The 21,721-nt window shown below is 56.1% G+C and overlaps 1 protein-coding gene across 3 annotated transcripts in view; it reads left to right on the top strand.

Annotated features, from left to right (window-relative positions):
- Positions 1-11,580, top strand: part of H6PD (hexose-6-phosphate dehydrogenase/glucose 1-dehydrogenase) — a 28,366-nt gene extending 16,786 nt beyond the window's left edge. For all 3 annotated transcript variants that reach the window (XM_047725349.1, XM_047725351.1, XM_047725350.1), the window contains 2 exons: positions 3,627-3,896; positions 5,022-11,580. In XM_047725349.1, the coding sequence (XP_047581305.1) occupies positions 3,627-3,896; positions 5,022-6,385 (1,634 nt within the window). In that variant the 3' untranslated portion in view covers positions 6,386-11,580. The remainder of the gene's footprint in view (positions 1-3,626; positions 3,897-5,021) is intronic.
- Positions 11,581-21,721: the final 10,141 nt, after the last annotated feature.

The following is a 21,721-nucleotide window of genomic DNA, read 5'->3' as shown; positions in this document are numbered from 1 at the left end:
GGGTTAATTCGTTACTGCTCAGGGCTACTGGGGGGAATGCCACTGTCCCCCACTTACAAGTGAGTGAGGACCACTCACGTGGGGTCGCAGAGCTGAAAGGTGACAGAGCGGATATGTGAACCCGCACCTCCCAGCTCCGGAGACCACACTCCAGGTCACGACCCTGACTGGCCTCCGCACAGCCTGTATTCACCTCCTGACTGATTCCTTGTTACGTCCCGGATTTGCCCCAAATGCTGCCTTGCAGGTCGCATCACCACCAGACCCCTTACAGTAAGCTCGTCCGGCAGGTGGGTGGGCGAGGGCTGAGTCCCACGGTGCCTCTGTCGTGGTTCCCCTTCCTGCTCTAACACTTGCTTAAAAAAGTCTTATTTGAGATACAAGTCACATATCAGACAATTCACCCATTTTAAACATACAGCGCAGTGGATTTTAGCATACTCACAGCTGGGCAGCCACCACAGGCAACCCTAGAATGTTCGTATTGTCTTCAGAAGAAGCCCCGCACCCCTTATCCTCATCCGCATTCCCTCCCAGCCCTGCACAACCGCCGACCCACTTTCTGTGTCTGTGGATCTGCCTGTTCCTGCCATGTCCCGTCCAGGCGACCTCACACCACGGGTGGCCTTCTGGGTTTGGCTTCTCTCGCCGAGCGCACGGCATCCGGCACGGTGTCTGGGTGCGTCTGCATGACAGCATGCGCCAGGACTTCTGTCGTTCTTGAGAATAACGTCCAACAGACTATTGGATAGACCACATTTTATCCATCCGTCATCAGCTGATGGACATTTGAGTTCTTTCTAGTCCTCGGCCGTTGTGAATAGTTTGTGTGTCCATGTCTGTGACCTTGTACATTTTCATTTCTCTCGGGTGTGCACGCAGGAGTGAAATTGCTGGACTACATGGTAATTCTGTTTAACTGGTGGAAGAAAAGAACTTTTAATAGCCCTGGAGACTTCTCAGCCTCATTTACAAGTCCCTTTCCGTCTGTTCTGGATTTCTGCTATTCCGAACCACAGACCACTGCTTCTGCCAGGCCGGGCTTACCGCTGTCGGACACGCTGTGTGTTGGGGCCTCTGTCCTCTGGTTCATGATGTGTACCCCAGCTAGGGTGTGGCCCAGGGCAGAGTCCACTCACATATGTATTTCTTTGAGGTATACAGCATTAAAAAAAAAATCAGCTATTTGTGCACACTTAAAAATCACGAGATCCTGAGGCACCTGGGTGGCTCCGTCGGTTAAGTGTCCGGCTTTTGGTTTGGCTCAGGTCATGATCTCACCGTTGTGGGGTTGAGCTCTGTGCTCAGTGTGGAGTCTGCTTAAGATTCTCTTTCCCTCTCCCTCGCTCTCTCGCTCTCAAATAAATAAATAGGATCTTTAAAAAAAATCACAAGATTCTACTTAATCCAAACCTTCATATTCTCCTAAAAATTTGGAAGATTTGGTCGCGCAGGGCCCATCATCCTCTGAGGCACCACTGGACTGCAGCTGAGGCATTTAACAGTCCTGAGGGACACCATCCCTGCCCTGTCCTCCTCCCACTGTGACTTGCTCCACTAGGATTTTGGGGTCCCTGACCTTTGACCTAGATCCATCCTTCCCGCAAAGCTCTGCTTGCCTCTTCCTGCTACTCCCACTAGCCGCTGGCACTTGTGCCGTTCAGCTCCCCTCCCGAGTTTAATGTTCACTTGTGTGGTTGTTTAGGTGGGAGTAGTGGGACATTGAAAGGGGGGTCTTTGGGTGCTAAGAACGGCAGGCTCTGGGTTCAGTCTCACTCTTACTCCTTTGTCAGCTGTGTGGCCCTGGGCAAATTACCTAACTTCTCTGAATCCCAGTTTCCTCGTATTTTTACAATTAAAATTTGTGTTTTAAAAGTAAGACCTTCCGGGGCACCTGGGTGGGTGAGTCGTTGGGTGTCTGCCTCCGGCTCAGGTCATGGTCCCAGGGCCCTGGGATCGAGCCCCACTTTGGGCTCCCTGCTCAGCGGAAAGTCTGCTTCTCCCTCTCTCACTTCCCCTGCTTGTGTTCCCTCTTCTGCTGTGTCTCCGCTTTTCAAATAAATAGATAAATAAATCTTGAAAAAAAGAAATAAAAGTAAGACCTCCTTACAGATCATGATTGTTAGGAGTAAATGGACTGATAGACACTGTTACTGGAATTATTGGCTTTTCTTGATGTCTTGTCAGCCACACTGTAAGAACTTTGGAAACCAGAACCCTGTGCGGCTGGGGGTTCTCAGACATTGTTTCAGCAGTGGGAGGTGGTGGGGGGTCGGCGTTTTAGAGGCATCGTCGGGCTGGATCGTCAGGTTCTGTCTGAGAACAAAAGAGTCAGGCTCCTACTGCCGAGGACAAAGGTGCCTTCCTACGAGCGGGCTTCTGGGTTAATTTCTTGCCCCATGACACGCGGCCTATTGGGCTGCATTCAGGGCACGTTCTGCCAGTCATGGCTGGTCCTGCTCGCCGTCCGGCTGGCGTGAGCGAGCACCACGGGCCGGGCTGGGGCAGGTGGCTCAGCACTGGTGCCGAGGACCCCGGGTGGCCCCTGTAAGGCACTGTGTGGGACCAGGTAGGTCTAAACCAGGGGCCGCTGCTTTTTGCTTATTTGAATTAAACATTGACTAGATAATAAAGAATTCCTATTAAATATGCATAGCGTGAAGAAGTACCATAGAGCAAACCCCAGCGTACCCACCAAGCCGCTTTTTAAAAGGAGTCTTATCGTGTCCTTCCCCAAATCCTATCCTTTTTTCTCTCCTTAACTATTCTAGATTTTGGGTAGGTCACTCCTTTGCTTCTCGTTATCGTTTCTACGTAGGTCGGATGCTCTAGACAGTTTGTTGTTTAGTTTTGAAGGAGACTCATACCGTGTGTGTGGGGGGTGGGGTTCTTTTTGTCCCTTTATCCTACATTCAGGTTGAGCTCTGCAGATCTGTCTTCTAATGACTCTTTCCACCTGTTTTTAATTCATAAAACCTACCCATTGAATTTCCAATATCCAGTTGCGTTTTTCATTTATTGAAGTTCTAAATACACCGGTTGTTTTATATCCTGTTTTCAAAATTGGTTTTCATGTTATCAAAGCGAGCATGTTTCTTCTTCTCGACATCATGATTTTGTGAGTGTGGAAGTTCCGGCTCTCTCCGTTGACCCCATTTAATGGTAGGGGCACAACCAGACCCAGGTGTCAGGAAATGGCCAGGATCACACATTCCTAACCGACACTCAGACCCCAGAGCCTAGGCCCTTGCCGTGATGCCGCCGCCCCCAGCAGCACCACACCTGTGGACGGATGCCGGGGGCGGGACGTGGGGGGCAGGAGTCCAGCCTCACATCTGCCAATAAACGCCCTCTGGCCTCTGCTGGCACCAGACCCTTCCCCATACAGATTCCTGGGAAGGCCCAAGGAGTTTGACAGCTTCACTTAGAATGCTCAAAGACACCCTCCTTCCTTCTCTCGCTGAGGTTGGCTCTGGCTTAAGTTGTTTTTGTAAGCTCTCTGGCCCGGGGTCTGAGGTCGCCGGCTGCAGAGTGGGTACGCAGGGCTGGGGTGCAGGGTTGGGGGGGTCCCCGTGTGCCTCGGGGTGGTCGGGCACCTTGCTGATTCTTCACCCCCTCCCGTGTAGGCCGCACCAGCTTCTACGAGGAGTACGGCGTCATCCGCGATGTGCTCCAGAACCACCTGACGGAGGTCCTCAGCCTTGTGGCCATGGAGCTGCCCTACAATGTCAGCAGCTCAGGGGCCGTGCTGCAGCACAAGCTCCAGGCCTTCCAGGCTCTGCGGGGCCTGCACAAGGACAGCGCCGTCCTGGGCCAGTACCAGGCGTACAGTGGGCAGGTGCGCCGAGAGCAGCAGAAGCCAGACAGCTTCCACAGCCTGACGCCGACCTTTGCAGGTGGGCCCCGGGGCTGCCCCCCACTAGAAGCAGCTTCCCGAGTCCAGATGCCCTTTGGTTTGGGTTGGAAGAGACCTCAGGTGGGACACGCACAAGGGGGCTCGTCGCCAAGGAGGAAGGTCCTTCGCTTCTCTGGCCTTCGGGCATCTTTCAGCAGTAGCTGACCTGGTGGGTCGCTCTGGGTCGTTCTGGGTGAAGGGCACCCCGGCGGTGGTCTCAGTCCGGTCTGCATCCACACACGCTTCTGGAGCTCTCTGAGCTGGGGACAGACCCAGCTTCCGCCTATAACCAGCCCCCCGGGGAGGCTACAGATCGGTCTGGCCACAGCCCAAGGCACCTCCAGCAGGCAGTCTCCCTGCTGCTCAGACAGACGTCCTCCTGAGCCTCCTGTGCCCCCAGAGTGCCCCCGGAGAGGCCCAGCCCCCAAGGTAATAAGCTCCTCCCCAGGAGCGGCGGCTGTCTGCGGGGCACTGAGGACATGCCAGGCCCTGGCTAGAGGCCACCTCCTAGGTCCCTGAGGGCACAGACCCAGGACGCAGGCAGCATTACTACTCCCATTCCGAGGTCAGGAAACCAGAGGCTCCATGAACTTCAGACACTTGCTCAAGGTCGTATGGAGGCAGTATGTGGGAAAACCAGGCGGGGAACCCGAGTCAGGAGGGCACTGAGCTCCTGGCTCCCACTGCCATGTGCCTGCCCCCGCACGGCCCCCCCACCTGCTCACCATCCTGCTGTGGGCTCAGAGCCCCGGCCCTGCCCCTTCTCCCCTGTCTGGCCTTGGCTCAGGCACATCCGGGTGCTCTGCAAGTGGGAGGGAAGCATCCCCACCCTCCCCACCGTGAGACTTCAGTTCTCTTTGCTGGCGCAGGGAGGCTAGGACCATAAGGCGCCTCACGGAGGGGTGGCTGAGGTGGTCCAGAGGCTGCGTTTCGAGCACTGACTGGGCATTGAGTAGATGCTAGAAAGCCTGAGCATGACAAGGCCTGGGGTGCTTCAAACCACCTGCCTAGAGGAGGGTCTCTGGAGAAGGGCTGATGGGGAGGGAGGGAAGGGAAGGTGGGTGTGCTGGGAAGTCCTGGGCTCTCTGTGCCCACGTGTCACCTCCGTTGTCCCCTGTCACCTCAGGCATCCTCGTTCACATGGACAACCTTCGCTGGGAGGGCGTCCCTTTCATCCTGATGTCTGGCAAAGCCTTGGATGAGAGAGTGGGCTATGTGCGGATCTTGTTCCGGAACCAGGCTTACTGCGCCCAGACCGAGGCGCGCTGGGTGGCGGACCAGAGCCAGTGCCTGCCACGGCAGATCGTCTTCTACATCGGACATGGTGAGCTGGGCAGCCCTGCCGTGCTGGTCAGTCGGAACCTGTTCAGGCCCTCCCTGCCCTCTGAGAGCTGGAAGGAAGTGGAGGGCCGGCCTGGGCTCCGCCTTTTTGGTCGTCCCCTGTCGGATTTCTATGCCTACAGCCCCGTGAGGGAGCAGGACGCCTATTCCGTCCTCATATCTCACATATTCCACGGCCGCAAGGACTCGTTCATCACCACGGAGAACTTGCTGGCCTCCTGGGCCTTCTGGACCCCCTTGCTGGACAGCCTGGCCCACGAGGCCCCGCGCCTCTACCCAGGAGGAGCTGCGAACGGGCACCTGTTGGACTTCGAGTTTACCGGCACTCAGGTGCGCTTTTCCCAGCAGCAGCCGGAGCAGCTGGTGCCGGGGCCTGGCTCCGCTCTGAGTCCCAGCGACTTCCAGGTTCTCCAGTCCAAGTACCGGGACAGCCCACTGATCTCGGCCTGGCCCGAGGAGCTGATCGCAAAGCTGGCCGATGACATCGAGGCCACAGCTATGCGGGCAGTGCGGCGCTTTGGCGAGTTCCACCTGGCACTGTCTGGCGGCTCCAGCCCCGTGCCCCTGTTCCAGCAGCTGGCCACCCGGCACTACGGCTTCCCCTGGGCCCACACGCACCTGTGGCTGGTGGATGAGCGCTGCGTCCCGCTTCGAGACCCTGAGTCGAACTTCCAGGGGCTACAGGCGCACCTGCTGCAGCACGTCAGGGTCCCCTACTACAACGTCCACCCCATGCCGGTGCACCTGCACCAGCGCCTCTGTGCCGAGGAGGACCAGGGCGCCCAGATGTACGCCAGCGAGATCTCGGCACTGGTGACCAACAGCAGCTTCGACCTGGTGCTGCTGGGCATGGGTACGGATGGGCACACGGCCTCCCTGTTCCCACAGTCGCCCGCCGGCCTGGAGGGCCCACAGCCAGTGGTGCTGACCAGGAGCCCCTCCAAGCCGCACCAGCGCATGAGCCTCAGCCTGCCACTCATCAACCGTGCCCGCAAGGTGGCCATCCTGGTCATGGGCAGGATGAAGCGGGAGATCACCATGCTGGTGAGCCGCGTGGGCCATGAGCCTAAGAAATGGCCCATTTCGGGGGTCCTGCCTAGTTCTGGCCAGCTGGTTTGGTATATGGACTATGAGGCTTTCCTGGGATGACGGTGCCTCTGGCCTTTGCTCACTCCCACGCTTGCTTTCCCCTGTCCTGTCCCCTTCCCCTTAGTCCTGCCACCTGCCCTGGCCCTCTGGAATCTGATGCCTCAGGGTTAAGTCCCCAGAGAGTAATGGACCAGGTCTTACCCCAATCCCTTTGACAGTCTCTATCCAGTTGTGGTGGGTAGACACAGACACAGGGAAGAAATGGAGGCTCTGCTCTTGAGAAGCTTCCAGTCCAAGTCAGGAGAGGAATAGCCACCTTAAGAACATACCAGCAGCAGTTACACGATAACACCAGCCAGCACAAAATAAGACGGTGTGGAAGCTCCCAACTTCAGCAGAAATGCAACAGCTAAGGTTAATCAGGGAAGGCTTCCTGGAGGAGGTGATCCTTGAACTGGCTCCTGGGGAAAAGAAGACTGGATAGTAGTGAGACAGGGGCACAGGTGTCCATCAGGTACAGTGCCCATGCGAAGCAGGTGCTAGAAACCGTCTGGAGACCTCGAGTTGGCCGTTTCTTCTATCCCTGCCTTTCTTCCCGAGCCTCTGACATTTAGCCTACTGTCCTGGCCTCTCTCTGGCTGCTTCCTCCTGCTCTGTCTCTCTGGGTTCCCTTCCCCTCTGTCTCCCTGCTGTCCTGCAGACAGATGAAGGGCGGTAGCAGTGACACAGCAGCAAACAGTGGGAAGTTTCTTGCAGGTGTTGTTTGGAGCTCCCTTTGTCTGTAGGTGAACTTCTCTGTGTGGGGGAGGCCCCCTGCCCACTCTCCATTTTCTGGCCAACCCCCTTCGTGATATGCAGTGGGCATAGATGACTCGGCCATTCCAGGGGTCCCTCACTCCAGAGGGTCCTTTACACCTCAGGAGACTTCTTGTGGGCGTTTCCACTCTCAGTGGAAGATCCGGTTTAGTCTTTACCACGCAAGATCCGGTTTAGTCTTTTTGTGATGGGGACACGTCGTTTGTGGGGAGAGATGTGAGGGAAATCGTCTGGACCATCCAGGGGCTCTGATCTGACCAGACAGGGGCTGGGCCTCCGCCACAGGGCGGCTGCGGTTCCCAGGCGGCGCTGGCTGCCCACGGGCTTCTCAGGGACTTGACCAGTTTGCAGCCCCCCCCTTCACACTACCTCTCAGGGGCACGGAGTCTGTCTGCTTGCTGTCTGCTGGCCCCTCCTGCTGCATCTCCTGGCACCGACGACACACTGACCACCTGGGGAGACAGACAGGAAGCCCCTGTTGAGAGGAGGTGGGTGCTCTGTTCTCCATTAGCGCCAGGCCGGTAACAGTGGCGGGGGTGGGGTGTCTCCCTGAAATTCCTTTAAGAAATATTCTCACACATTTAGTTGGTATTTCAGCTGCCCACGTGCTCATGCTCCCAAGGCAGGACTGGGAGGGAATGAGCCCGATTTCCCCGGGTGGCTGCTCTCTTGTTTTAGAGTCACACCTTGTGTCAGCTGTTGGTGTCACCCTGAGGGCTTTCCTTGGTGAGGAGATACGTCCAGGCGTATTTCTCTGCTTTTGATTGTTTATACTTTCTTCAAGGCTATGGACTGAAAAGAATTCCGGGGCCTGAGCTGGGGGTTCTCCGTGGGAAAGGCTCTCGTGTTCAAAGCCCCCTGGCCTCCCACGACCCTCCGACAGGACAGGTCTCCTTACACCGGGAGAGCTAAGCTTGACAAAGCTCTCCCCGGTGCCCGGTCGGCAAGTCTCTGTGTCTGGGGGTCTGCGTTTTAGCTGTTTTCTTTTGCCTCCAGGGCTCATGCTCCTGAGGGGACACAGATGGTTGCAGGCCCGGTGCCTCCTGTGGCCATGTGGGGGTGCTCTTGCGCCGTCTCTGCCCTCCCCTCCCGTCCCGGCCGCCCAGGAGCCCTTGGCCTTGAACACGCCCCCATGCGTTCTTCAGGAACTTCATCCTCTGTGGTTGTAACACCACCACGGCGCAGGCCAGCAGGCTCTTGATGTCACCACTGCTGAATAACAGTGTCTGTGTGGGCCTGAGCCCGGGACCTCCCGTCCGAGCGGAGGGTCCTGCCTTCATCCATGGATGGGGCGGCGGCGGGGGCTGTGGCAGGGGGGCCAAGTGGTGTCCTGAGATCACAGCAGAAAAGTCCACCAGGAGACCCTGCCAGTGTTCCCCTGCGTCCGCTTGCTCCCTTGTCCTGTCCTGGGCCACCTAGACTCGTGGTGTTCCGCCTTTCCTGACCGTGACCCACGGCCGGAAGCACACCTTATCTCGGGAGTCCGTGAACACATTCATGTGTGAGTCTGCCTCACGCACAAGTTCCATGAAGGGATTCTTACCTTAGGACGTGAGACACCCTCCAGTTTCTATTTTTCGTGTTTGAGAAAAGCTGCTTAGAGCCTGTTAGATTGAGCTGATGCATAGTTCGAAAAATGCTGCTCTGATCCAACTTCACCCTGTCTGTGAGCCAAGGGCCCCGAGGTGCAGAAGGGAGCCCGGTGTCGAGCTCACCCGGGGACCACGAGGGAGCACGCTGGGACAGGAGCCCGGGCTGTTCCCTAGGTTCGTGCCGCGGGCCCGTCTGCTGCAGTGAGGCTGCTGTGGCCCCAGCGTGGGTGCCGCTCTGCCCACCGCCCCCCCCCCCCCGCCCCATGCGGGGTGCTCGGCTCCCTTCCTCGAGGGGTTGATGAGGACCAGGCCAGCACGACACACTGTGCTCGGTGGCCTCCACTCTCTCATGCGCCCAGTGAGGAACGTGAGGGGGTCCTTGTTTGTAGAGACTTGGACACCAGAACAGCAGTTGTCTGATGCCACCAGGCCAGGGTGCCCCGAGGGGCAGGCGGGAGCCTGCCTGTCCTCGTGGACCTGGGGGGCTGGTATTAGCATCTTTAGAACGAGCACCTCGCCATGTGCTGTGGGGAGAGAAGGGAGGGGCTTTCCAGGTGGTCGTAAGCCAGACTCCGAGTTTGCTCTGGGAGCACAGCTCTCTGCTGACCGCAAGTCAAAACAGTCTTGTCGCGCTGGCCACTGCTGCTCGATTCTCTGCAGACAGAGCTCTAGTCCCACCCTGGGGCTGGCGGGTCGGCAGCCTGGCGGGTCGGAGTGCCCCCCTCCCCAGGTCGTCTCCCCGGAGGACCAGGCCTGCTCTCCCCGGGCCCAGAGTTCACTGCTGCTCTGCCTCGCTCCCTCGCTTCGCTGTTTGTCCAGAGAGCTGAGGTCGGTGTGGCAGAGAAAGGAGGGGGGAAGCTTCCATAGGCCCTTAAGGGGTGGTTTCCCGCTGTTTAATTTTCCAGGGACAAAAAAAAATTTATTTTCAACAAAAACACATGCAGCCTCACATAAGCAGCATAGACTCAGTCTGTGTCGGTTTTATCCGGTTAGGTTTTTCCCCTAAGGAGACAGGAGCCTGCAGACCTCAGGCCGCTTGTAGAGAAGCTGCCTGGCAGCGTGTTCGAGAACGCACAAGGCCCAGGGAAAGGCCCGTGGTGGCCGGCCAGTGCCATCCGCGGCCGCCCGCCCCTTGAAAGACAAACCTAGAGGGCCGAGGGCCGTGAGAGGGCTGCTGCCACCCAGTGTCACAGGGCCGTCCCCTGCTGTCAGCCTCTGCTGGGTCCACAGCTGCAGCCCGTGCTGGGGGCGCTTGAGGGGCTGCTCGCTTCATTCCGGGGTCCCGTCCTCCAGCCACACCAGCGTCGGCCACTAACAGGAGCCCAAGGGGGCGTCCGGCCGGATCACAGGGGCGAGCGGCTCAGTTGGCCCGCCCGGTGGTCAGAGGCTCTGGGTATGTTTGTTCCAGCAATGAGTGTCGCCTGGTTGGAAGTGTGGCTTGCTTCCCCCGTGGGCCCTGCTGGCCCTCTGCCCACCGCAGCTCACCCGAGCCACCGGCTCTGTCCAGCTTCCGCCTGGTGCTAGGGGGCCTGCAGGGGGTGCTGGCGGGCCGTGGGCCCCTCTCACACCCTGTGGCGTCTCCATGGAAGTGACGGTCCGGTCCCTTCGTGGCCTGTCAACGCTGGGGCGGGACACTGCAGTCTTCCCTCCACACGTGTCGTCACCTGCTGGAGCGAGCGGGACCCCAGACCGGCGTATGTTTCTGGGGACATGCAGTGGCAAATGTCTTCTCCAGAGGCCGTGCTCCGTGGCCCCCATTCGGCTTCACGGGTGGGGTGTGAGCACGGCATGCACGGCTCGTTGCTAAGCGAGGCACAAGCTCACCAGTGCTGTCACCAGCACCAGACAGAAATGGCAGGAGATTGGAGGAGGCATTTCTGAAATCCTAGCGAGCTGGGGAGAGTGATCTCTTTGGGGAGTCTTCCTCCCTGGGGAGCTTCTGTTTGCAAAGCGGACCCCCGGGGGCCATGTCTGTGCGTGACCTGAAGGCGGACGGGGCGGGGGGCTAGTTGAGTTATGCTTCTGCTTGTGTGTTCGTTCCCTAGGGTGGTCTTTGTCTACACCCCTTGCCCCGCTCTCGGGTGTTTTGCAGGAAGTCTCTGCATCTTTTCCGCCCTCTGGTGCAGGCCGGGTAAACAGACCCATTTTCGGTTGCTGAGAGCCCAGGGAGCACATTTGAATGGCTCGTAGTTCGCTGTGAAAGTGGAAGTGCGAGCAGATGCCGCACAGACTCGCCGGTGTGGTGTTTAGCTGTACCGCTATGGAAGTCTAGAGAGGTCGGTCGTAAAACGTCATGAGATACCTAACTAGCAAAGGACGGGATGCTGGGTTAGCTCCGGCCGAGGGCCCAGAGTGCATCCAGCTCTCCGAGGTGGGACCTGTACAGTCTTCTCCTCCCGGTCTCGCAACCAAGGGCTGAGTGCGGGGTCTTGTCTCCAGCCGGGAAGGCCAAGCTGATCCCCGGCCGGCAAGAGACCTAGATGGGGCGTGGGGCCAGCAGGGAAACCAGTGGGTGTCGCGGTCAAGACCGTGTCCAGGCGTCCTGTGCTGGGACACTTCGTACCAGGCTTCTGCCTGGCAAGCAGAGAGGCGAGAACCTCCTTTCTCAGAGGAACTATGTCCTTGTGCGGTGGGGAGACCGAAGGCACGAAGCCCTCCCTGGCGAGCAGCAGGAAAAATGCCTTGTCTTCGTGCACGAGGAGAGACTGCCCCTGGTTTCTGTGGAAGCGGAGGACACTTAGAGATGTCTTAGACAGTGAGACACATTCAGAACAGAGTTTTTAAAATGACTTTTTGTATGTCAAATGGAATATGTATTTTTTAAACAATAAAATTGTTTTGCCAAAATCTGTGCTCTCCTTTTTCCTGCGGGAGACAGGGTGCGTGGGTGACGGACCTGGTCTCTGTGCTGTGTGTGGGGCTTGGCAGAGGGGAGGGGAGAGTCTGGTCCCCAAGGGAGGACCTGCCTATGTCCCTTCTACACACACAGGTGTGTCTGGGCAAAGTGGCTGCATCCCATTTGCTAGAAGCCCATAGGCCTCCAGGTAGAGACCTCGGTGGGCCAGGTGACCGGGCTTCATGGGTCCCTCAGCCGTCCCCCCCAGCATTGCTGGCAGCCCACCAGCTGGGGAAGCCCTGGGCCAGAGGGAGACACCAGGAGGGAGCATCTCTGAAAGCCGCGGGGCCTGATACCATCATTGGTCTTTTCTGTGTGCTCTGCCTGATTCTCACCTCCCACCTGTGTCATGTTCCCAGGAACATAAAGATTTTTGGTGGGGGGAAGTTCAGTAAAACTGCAGAACCACTGGGGACAGAGGAGCTGGAGATTTGCTGGTTGTGGGACCCGAGCAGAGTGGTGACTTCACAAGGCAGCGACAGGAACCACAGGCTTAATCCAGAAGGGGAGATGTCCCTAGGGACCAAGAGGCACAGGGGACAGACACAAGCCCAGAGTCCCCAGGGGAAGAAGGGAGGACCGTTGGCAGTAATGAAGGCGGAAACCAGTCGGCCCATGACTGTGCCTCTGCCTGGGAAGCACACGGAGAACAGGCTTCCTGGAGGAGATGGCCCAGAGCTGGGGGAAAAACCAGTGTCGGTTTCCCGCTCCCTGCTGGGGAGGTGGTGCTGTCCTTGCAGAGACCTGGGGAGGCAGGCTCCCCGCCTACCGGCCCTCGTGACCACGGGGCCCAGCTAGCGGCCGTGAAGGCAGCCCTGAGAGTCACCGGTACCTGCTCCCCCCCACTTTGGGGAGCCTCTACGTGCTTGTGTTCAGGGTCCTGGCGGGTCAAGACCCCCAGCGCCCACAGCTGCAGCGACTGGTTCCGGGCGACCTGTGGCCCAGGTTGGTCAAACCAGAGTGAGATACGCCTGTATTTTCACGAACATTCTCTGTGTTTCCTCATGTCTTCACACTTGGTTTCCACACGTGCGTTATATCCCAGGAAGAGAAGCGTCCTGATGAAGTTCCTGTCCCTGTCACTGAACACGTATGTTATTTCTAGCATTTGCCCGCTGGAGATAATGCTGTAATGAAAGGGTTTTGTACCGCAAAATTCTTTTAAATGTATGGAAGTGTGGGGTTTAAAATGACCCAGTAAACAGGAATTACTTTGCGATGGACAACAGACTCCACTGGGACAGCAATGACCACACGAATCATCAGCAGCCCAGGAAGAAAATGAGGGGAGAGTTTGAAGACAGAAGGAGGCAGGAAGGCTCCAGGTCAGCGGGGGGTCACCTGCCTGCCAGGCTGCAGGCCAGGGCGCCAGCCCCAGAAATTCTCCTTTAAGAGTTCTCAAGCCCCTGGTGCTCCTCTCTGAATTTTCAAGGCCTTGGATTCCCAGGTTGCTTTTTTTTCCCCAGTTGTGGCCATCACTGACTATTCTGATCTGGACTCCTTTGGTCGTAAGAGACAGAAACCCAACTCAGACCAGACTCCTGTCCGTGGAAGGCCCCTGATTCAGGGAGGTCAGGCTGTGTTGCCAAGAAGCTAACCTAGTTCAGCTCGCTTTCATTAAGGTCGTCAGACTTAGCAGGGACATCTACAGGACATGAAGGCAAATTGGAATTTCAGATAAAGAACAAAAATACAATTTTAGTAGACATTTGGCCCATGCAACATTTGGGACATAGTATACTCAAGCATTATTTGTTGTTTATTTGAAATTCCAATTTACCTGGGGGTCTTGGGTGTGTGTAGACAGGCTTTCCCGCAAGGGAAACCACAGCTCACGGTTTCTGAATGGCCTGAGACTCCAGAGGAAGAAAGGGCGTGAGGTCATGGCTCTGCCTGGGAGCCCACAGAGGACTTTGGTTTGTCCAGCGTGGGTCATTGCCGTGGCCACACCAGCAGGTGCCTGGAGAACCGTCTCGCTCCCCCGACCCCATTATCAGCCTCCCCCCTGCTCCCCATCTTGGATGTGGTTGAGTTAAGATGTTCTCAGTCTTTGTCAAGTCTTGTGTGGATATAGCTTCAAGGCAAGTCCCGTGTTCCCTCTCCTAGTCAGATCTCTGCCCAGTCTCTCCTCCTGGGGCTTTGGGTAGGGCCCATCTCTGAGCAGATGGCTGGATTCGGATGGGAGGTATGATCCGTCCAACCGGCGGGCTGCTCCCCCAGGAGACCGTGCTGGCCCCAGACCCACATGGCTCTGTCACGTGCTGGAAAGTTTCACATGTCTTACTCGGTGCCTGTCAGTCCTTAGAAATCAGGGGAGTCTAGTTAATAGAAATAATAGTTTCAGCAGGTATTCCGTGTTCCAGAGATGGAAACAGCCACCCGAAAGGTTTTCTAGTTATAAAGTTACTTCAGGAGCCATCATTCCCCGAGACACCCAAACCAGGGTGTTTACAGGCCCAGTTCCTCGGGCGGCCTGCCCTGATGCCCCCCACGCCGAGAGTGGAGTTCCAGGGGAGACACCCAGGAGTGGCCTCCGGTCTCCAACACGGACTCGGTCCCCCATCCCCCGGTCCCGCAACACACGGTTAAAATTACCCTCAGGGCCTCCCACCTAAGGCCTCCGCACCTTCTCCCTTCTCGGCCACGTTCTGATCCTCGCAGATGCTGGGGGATCGTCGCAAACCCCAGGATGCAGTGGAGGGGGACCCGGACCGAGGAGGCGCTGCTGCTGTCTCAAATGGGGTGACCTTCCCGGCTCGGATGGCTGGTCCCCTGAGGTGGGAAGCCCCAGTGCTGGACGTCAGGGGACATGGAGGCCGCTGTGGGCTGGGCTGGGACTGTGGCCTGTCCTCTGAGAGCCACGGCAGAGGGTCCCCGGTGGAGAGCTTCCCGAGAACCAGCACTCAGGTGACTCTTCCAGAAACAGGCTTCCTTCGTCCCGACAAGGGGCTCCTTTGATGTCCTCCCTTCTCCCTCAGCCGGCTCCAGGCCACCCTGTCCTCCTGCTCCCACCCCAGAATTCACCCAGCAGCTCCCCTCCGGCAGGCGGGTTGCCCAGGTGGCTCCACCCAGCCCATCCCAGCAGAGTGACCCCGGGCCCCTTCCCAGGGCCTGATTTCGGGACACCTCGGCCTGCCCCCCCACACCCTGCGGAAAGGGTCCCTGCGAGACAAGCGGACCTGTCCGGGATCAGCGCTGCCCCAGATGCCGGTGGGCCTCATCCGCGGTCCTAAACCCTGAGGAGAGGAGCCCCTGCCATAGGCCCCGACCCCAGTGGTCCAGTGTGTGCTGACAGGATATAGGACTATGGCGTTGACCTTTCCAACACCCCTTCACACCCTCCCCCAGAAGGAGGGCTGATGCCCGAGGCTGGGTCCATCAGAGGGGAGGTTGATGCCAGGTGTCTTCAGCTCGCCCACCCTCCCATCTGTTTGCTCTGGCCTCATCAGCCTCCTGGCCTCCCCCCACCAAATCTGGGCCGCACAGGCTCCTGCCGGGTGCATTCATAGGCCAAGAGTGGGGTGGGCCATTTATCACCCCAGCTGGGAAGGGTGCCCTCATCCTTGAAGTAAGGTTTGGGGGCTGGTGCAGCATCGACTCCCCATGTGTCGACAACCCTACTGCAAGAGTTGAACAAAAATATTATTTTTATATTAAAACAACCCACCCTGGGCAAAAAGCAAAATTCCATCCCTTTCCAATATAACACACAAGACTTGCAAAATAGTCCCACTGGAGGTGGGTGAGGGTGGTTTGGGGGGTAAGTTCGAGCATCACTTCCCTGGTGGTGGGGGTCATCGAGATGCTTCTCACGCAGGAGGGGTCCTGCCGGGTGTGGCCGTGGTGTGCGGGCTCAGCAAGGAGGGGGTCGGCCCAGCTGCCAAACCAGCTCACCCCGGAGTCATTCATGCCCCAAATAGCGAATCATGTCAGGGGTTCAGCCGGGAAGGGGGTAGCTGGGCCTCCCTTTCCACACCAAGCTATGATCTGTCACCTGGCCTTCTCCCCACCAGCCCAGCAAGGGCTGACTCCTCATCGCTGTGCCTGCCCGCCCCGCCCCCGCCTGGTACACACTTGGTGCCAAATAGGTGCTTGTTGACTCTGTCACTGACTGGATCAGTAGCAGGTCATCGGGCTGTGTAGCCGTGTGTTCTGTATCAGCTGCAGAGGCCGGGGTTTGCCGGCTCTGTCCATACCTCCCTCTTCTGGTCTCAGGGGGGCTGCCAACAACGGCTTCCTTTCCGGCCCAAGGCCAGGCCCCACAGCCCATGACATTCCACGCTGCCTGTGGCACATTTCTGTCCCCTCATTAGAATGCTGGGAGTGAGGACACAGGATTCTCACTGGCATTGCCCTTTCCAGGATGACAGGGAGGAGACTGCACGTTGGGAGGGGAAGAGTTGGCCCCTGGAGTCAGAAAAATTTGGGTTCAAATCTGGGCATTACTGTTCGGCTGTCGACCAGTGGGGATGATTGGACCCCCGTGAGCCCAGTTCCCCCTTTATGAACCAGGACGACAAACCCTGCTTTCTGGAAAGGAGAGTCAGAGCGGGGGTTCAAAGAGGCCTTCAGCACCAGACCCCCACAGTATGTCCGTGGGGCCAGAGGCACGGGGTGAGCCAGAGGCACAGCAACAGCGAAAGCGGGGGCCACGAGCCCACCCACCAAGCCTGTTCCTCTAACACTTGCAGATGCCCCGTGTGCCGGGATCCGTCTCCCACAGGGGTGACTGAGATGCAGCCCCCATGCTCAGGAGACTCGAACCCAAGAACAGAGTATCCTCCCTCGGGTGCTGCGTGTGGGACAGGTGGCCGCAGGGCTCCAGGGACAGGTGGCCCGGAGGCCACCAATCAGCAGTTTGGATCTCACGTTACCCACAGGTATGTGTTGGTCCCTTGGAGGACACAGAGTCGTCTTCTCAGTGTCCCCGTAACGGCCACAATGGTAGCCATGGACCCGGTTCACCAGCCAAGTTGTCCATCTGGCAGCCCAGCCCAGGGGGGGCCGCTCAGCCTCTCCCCTGCCCTCACTTTGCCCGGCACGACTGAGGTTTCACCTCCCTAATGTTGCCCCAAAGCCCAGAACCCTCTGTGGGGGGGGGGCTGGGGAGTAAGGGTGGTGCAGAGCTTCTTGCTGGGTCTCTGCTGGTCCCTGTGTCCTTCCCGGCCGCCCTGGGAGACAGAGCTGACCCCCCCCCCCCCCAATAAACATCTTCTTATAGCCCGGCCCACTGGGTGCAGAAAAACACAGGTTGACAGTCCTGCAGATGGCCCTGGATTTCGGCGTCCGCCGTGGAGTGTCTCCCAGATGTGGCTTCCAGACAGGGCTCAGCCCACGCTCGCTAAGTGCCAGCCGCCTGGGTGGTCTGGTATCTGAACCAAATCCAGAGGCTAGAAGGAGCCCGTGTTCGAAACTGCCACCAATTTCCTGAAGGTTTCTTGTGGAGCTCCAGGCAAACCCACTGGTTGAGTGAGGAGAAAAACAGACCCCTCACTTAAAACCAGATGTCAGCATGTGTCCCAAAACTGCTCAGGGAGACAGACCACCCCCCTCTCTGGGCTTCTCCCTCCCCTTACCGCCGCCCCCCCCCCCCCCCCCCCCCGGCAGGTTGGGTCAGCTACCACCCAGCCACACCACAGAGGAGGACCCTGGGCAAAGGAGGCTACGTCTTAGCTGGCAACTAAAAATATTGACTTGGGTTTCTTCTTTAAATAGAAAGGAAATTCAGCTCACTCCACCCCAGTCGGCCTCCTTCTGGGTTCTGAGTGGGCGCCCTGAGGACCTCACCCAGACTCAGCTTCTTGGACACGGAGCTGATGCAGCTCTCTCTCTCTTCGGGGGGATGGAGCCATGACATGGGGGTGGGGGACAGGGAGGGGACTCCCTCACTCCTGAGGGGATTCCTGGGGGCAACTGGGGGGACCAGGCTGGCACTTGGCTGACCCAGGATCCGAGGGCACCACTCATCCAGACAGACACTGGGCATCCATGGAGCACAGAAGTCCCAGGACAAGGGCAACCAGATGACCCATAGAACAAGAAGTGGGCGGGGAGGCTCTGATGCTCGGGGGCCACCGGCTTACTGACTTAGATCCCTCCACAGGCCTGTGCCAAAATTGGCCAGTGGCTGGGACAGCAGCTCTCACTCTGGGTCTGAACTCTGCCTGGGAGGAAAGTCACTGGGCTTGATGGCTCTGCTCCTGAATTGGTGGCTGAGTCCATACAGGGCCACAGGCACCTGGGGATGAGTTCACCCAGGGCCCCCTGTGGCCGGCAGACCGGCTAGGTGTGCAACCACAACCACAGTGCACACTCGAGAGACACTTGATGCTTGTGCGCGGATGGAAGCCGTCTCCAAGACAAACAATGCAAGAGATGCAGGCGGGGGACCCAGGTGGGTGGGGTGTACCGGCCCCATGGTAGCAAAATGGGGTCTGGAGGACACACAGGAAGCCACCCAGATCTGGGCTTGTCTCTGGGGGAAGGCTGTGGGGGCGGGGTAGGGTTGGTTGGGGGAGACTGGAGATCCCTTGTGTACCCTTGAAACTCCTTTTCGCGATTTGATTTGTATTTGAATCAAAATAATACATGCAAATAGTTTTTAAAATACCAGAGGGCTACAAGCAAAACCAAACACCCCAGCAATTTCCTGCCCCACCCCCCACGCCCAGTGGTAACACCCAAGAGGTGACTGCTTGCAACTCTTTTTAGCCATTATTTTGAATACTTATTGCCATGTTTCTCAATAACCTGCCTCTACTCCTTTTTCTTTCTTTTTTCCTTTTTTTTTTCTTAATTTTTACCTTAGCTAACTGTCTCAGGTCTAAGAAACTACACAGAATACTGGTGTGGACTTTTGAGCCAAACCCCTCTGGGGCAAAACCAGTCTCTGTCACTCTGTCACTTAGGACAGTGCAACCCCCGGCCAAGTTCTTTCCTCCATCGGATCTCGGTTTTCCCATCTGTAGTGTGGGGTCATCATCTTCACCCCCAACCCCAGGCTCACGGGAGCTGGCAGTGGCCCGGCCTGTGCCTGTTGGGCCTGGCACGTAAGCTCTCAGCAAGTGCTGACCATTATTATTATTATATTCGACATCATCTTGATGGGAACCCGCACCCTCCTCCCAGCTTCAGAACAGGATTAAATCGCAGTCTTGGGGTGAGTCAGGTAGTCATCATTCAATAAATGGTCACTCTAAAAAAATATATAGTATATGTAATATATATATGTGTGTGTATATATGTATGTGTGTGTATATATATATACACACACACACACACACACACAATGGCTACATATATATATATGTAGCCACTGTATGGGTTTGGATGCCTTAATTCTTCCTTCTTCCAACTTGCTATCCCCTGGAGAGAAAGATTCAGGACACCCCTGATGAGGGAACAGCCCAGCCAGACCAGGCATCAGCAATCCCAGCCAGAATTGGCCAGGCTCTGTGCAGAAGCGGGGCAGGACCCATGTTCCTCACTCATGGAGATGCTTGTCTAGGAGTGAAGCAGAATGGGAACTGGTCCATCCTCCCTCTTCGTACTGGTCCCCGTGGGATCAGTACTAACCTCACGAGCTCCTGGCCCAGAGGAGCACACAGCTTCTTCCCAGGAAGTGCTTGCTGAGCTGGGGAGGTGGCTGACCCCCTGGCAGGGGACCGAGACACGCTGAGGTGAGGATGGAACAGAGAGGCTGGACCAGGCGGTTTGGACTCATTTTCAAGGTGTCTACCAATCACAGCAAGCCCTGATGTTGGGGACAGGAAGGAAAAACGAGTCCCCGACTATAGGAGGTCTCTGCTCTGTCATTTGGGAACAGAAGGATGAACTTTCTAGAATCTTCAGGCAGAGTCTGAAAGTATGAACTGAGACCACTGACTACAGTTCTCTGTCTAAAGAAAATAGAGCCAAATGGAGCAAATTTACATGGAGTGATTATTTACGATCACGTGTTACTATCCGAAATGATCTCGCTTACTGCTCATTGTCTGTCTCTCCCCCTTAACCTGAAATTCTCTAAGGCCAGGAACCTGGCCTGTTTTGTTTACTATTCTCCCTCCAGCATGCAGAATAGTGCTGTTCAATATTTGTTCATTCAGTCCCCCACTATTTAAGTTTTTAAAAAGTACTGAAGGAATTATGAATAAATGAATGGAAGGAAATGGAAGGAATGGAAAGGAAAATGAATAAATTCTTGGAGGTTTTTCTATTATGGGTTTTATAATTCTGTAGTATTGAAGATGCTGTCCAAAAAAATACACCAAAAAAAATACACCAAAAGACTGGTAAAGAGTTAAGACGGGTGTCAAGATCCCCGCTGCTCACTTTTACTTCTCTGGAAGTGTTTTTGAAGAACTTTGTGATACGTAGTGTCACAATCCCAAGATCATCTCTTCTCAAGGTCACAGGAAGTCTCCTCAATCTTGGTTATCACTTAGTGTCTCATTAAAAGCTACGGAAACTCCTCTTTGCCTCCTTTCCTCCATTCTAGATCATTAATAATGTCTGATAGAGCTACACTGCAATATCACATTCTGCCAGCAGGTGTCGCTGTCTAACAATACATGACCTCGTGTGAGCCCCACAACCCTTTAAGGCTGAGAGTCTATGGAAAGAACCAGGTCGTGAATGCTGTAAGATCAAAATTCTGTGAAATAAGGTCCCCTCTATTTCAACTGCATTTCATGAGATATGTTGGGGGTGCAGAATGGGCCTCCATTAATATGCTTCAGTGTTCTTTCATTTCTGGTGGATCTTGCCATGCTTTGGTGTTATGGATCCATGCTTTTACAAGAAAAGTTTTTTTTTTTTTGTCAATAATAATAATTTCTAAAATGCATCTATTATTTTGAAATTCCTCAAAGATCTCTGATTTCATTTTTTAAAGATTTTATTTGTTTATTTGACAGAGAGAGATCACAAGTAGACAGAGAGGCAGGCAGAGAGAGAGAGAGAGAGAGAGGGAAGCAGGCTCCCTGCTGAGCAGAGAGCCCGATGCAGGACTCGATCCCAGGACCCTGAGATCATGACCTGAGCTGAAGGCAGCGGCTTAACCCACTGAGCCACTCAGGCGCCCCCTCTGATTTCATTCTAACACATCGCCCCGCACATGTTGCTCTCAATATTTGTAGGAGGATTGCCCCTCCCCTTCCCAGCAAATCCTGGGGCACACATAGAGCTGCCTACAGATGGAGAAACTGAGTCTCAGAAAGGTTAAGTAACTTGCTCTACGTCCTACAGGCAGTGCTGGAGTTTGTCTAATTCCAAATTCTTTGTCCGTCCATTTACTCCAGGCAGCAAAAGGGACCCAGAGAAGATGGGTGCCCCAGGAGACAAGATCTTGTGAGGACAGCAGATTCTGCTCAGAGGGCTCAAAGGTGTCCAAGCCGTCTCTGGACAGATTTCCCATCATCCGAAAAAGCAGCTGATAGTAATTTGCTATCTACTAATTTCTTCCCGTCATTTTCCTGAAACAGATTACAGAAGGGAACAAACTGTGTGTGCTGATGCCAGTGATGAAATGTGTGTGGGGGGTGGGGGGTGGAGTCGGGGGATGGTATCACCAGGAGCCCAGAGCCACCCCCCCTCCCTACTTACCCCTGTGGAGCACAGATACTTAGTTTAAGACGTGAGTCAGTCTTCAAATTCCTAGATGTTTATCAGCTGATGTCACAATGTTTCAAGATTTTGTATCTTTTTAGCAAATAATAGTATCAACATTGACTGGGTGAGTATACACCCCTTTCTCACAATCTGGCCTCAGTGATTGCGCAACAATGCTCCATCCATGCCGCGGTGGGTCACTGCTGGATGGCCAGCTCTCCAGCCTGGTCCTGCCTACCTGCCCAGAGTCCTGGCGGAGAGGAAGATTCACTCCCCAGAGATTCCTTTGGGAAATTTAGGTCAGCAGGATCTAATTATCTGACTGGCTCAGAGCTGAGATTTCGAGATTAATGCTGAAGGAGGGTGGAGTGGGAGTGCTGAGGACTCCTAATTGGGAACCATCTGTTTCAGGGCCCTCACATCAAAGGTGGGGTCTCCAGCCCTCACTCAACAGATGCCGCCACTTGAATTACATGCAGTCTG

This window comes from Lutra lutra, chromosome 4 (genome assembly GCF_902655055.1).
Source record: "Lutra lutra chromosome 4, mLutLut1.2, whole genome shotgun sequence".
In the NCBI taxonomy this organism is placed as follows: Eukaryota; Metazoa; Chordata; class Mammalia; order Carnivora; family Mustelidae; genus Lutra; species Lutra lutra.
The sequence above is the reverse complement of the archived record's forward strand: the minus strand, read 5'-3'. Positions and strand labels throughout refer to the sequence as shown.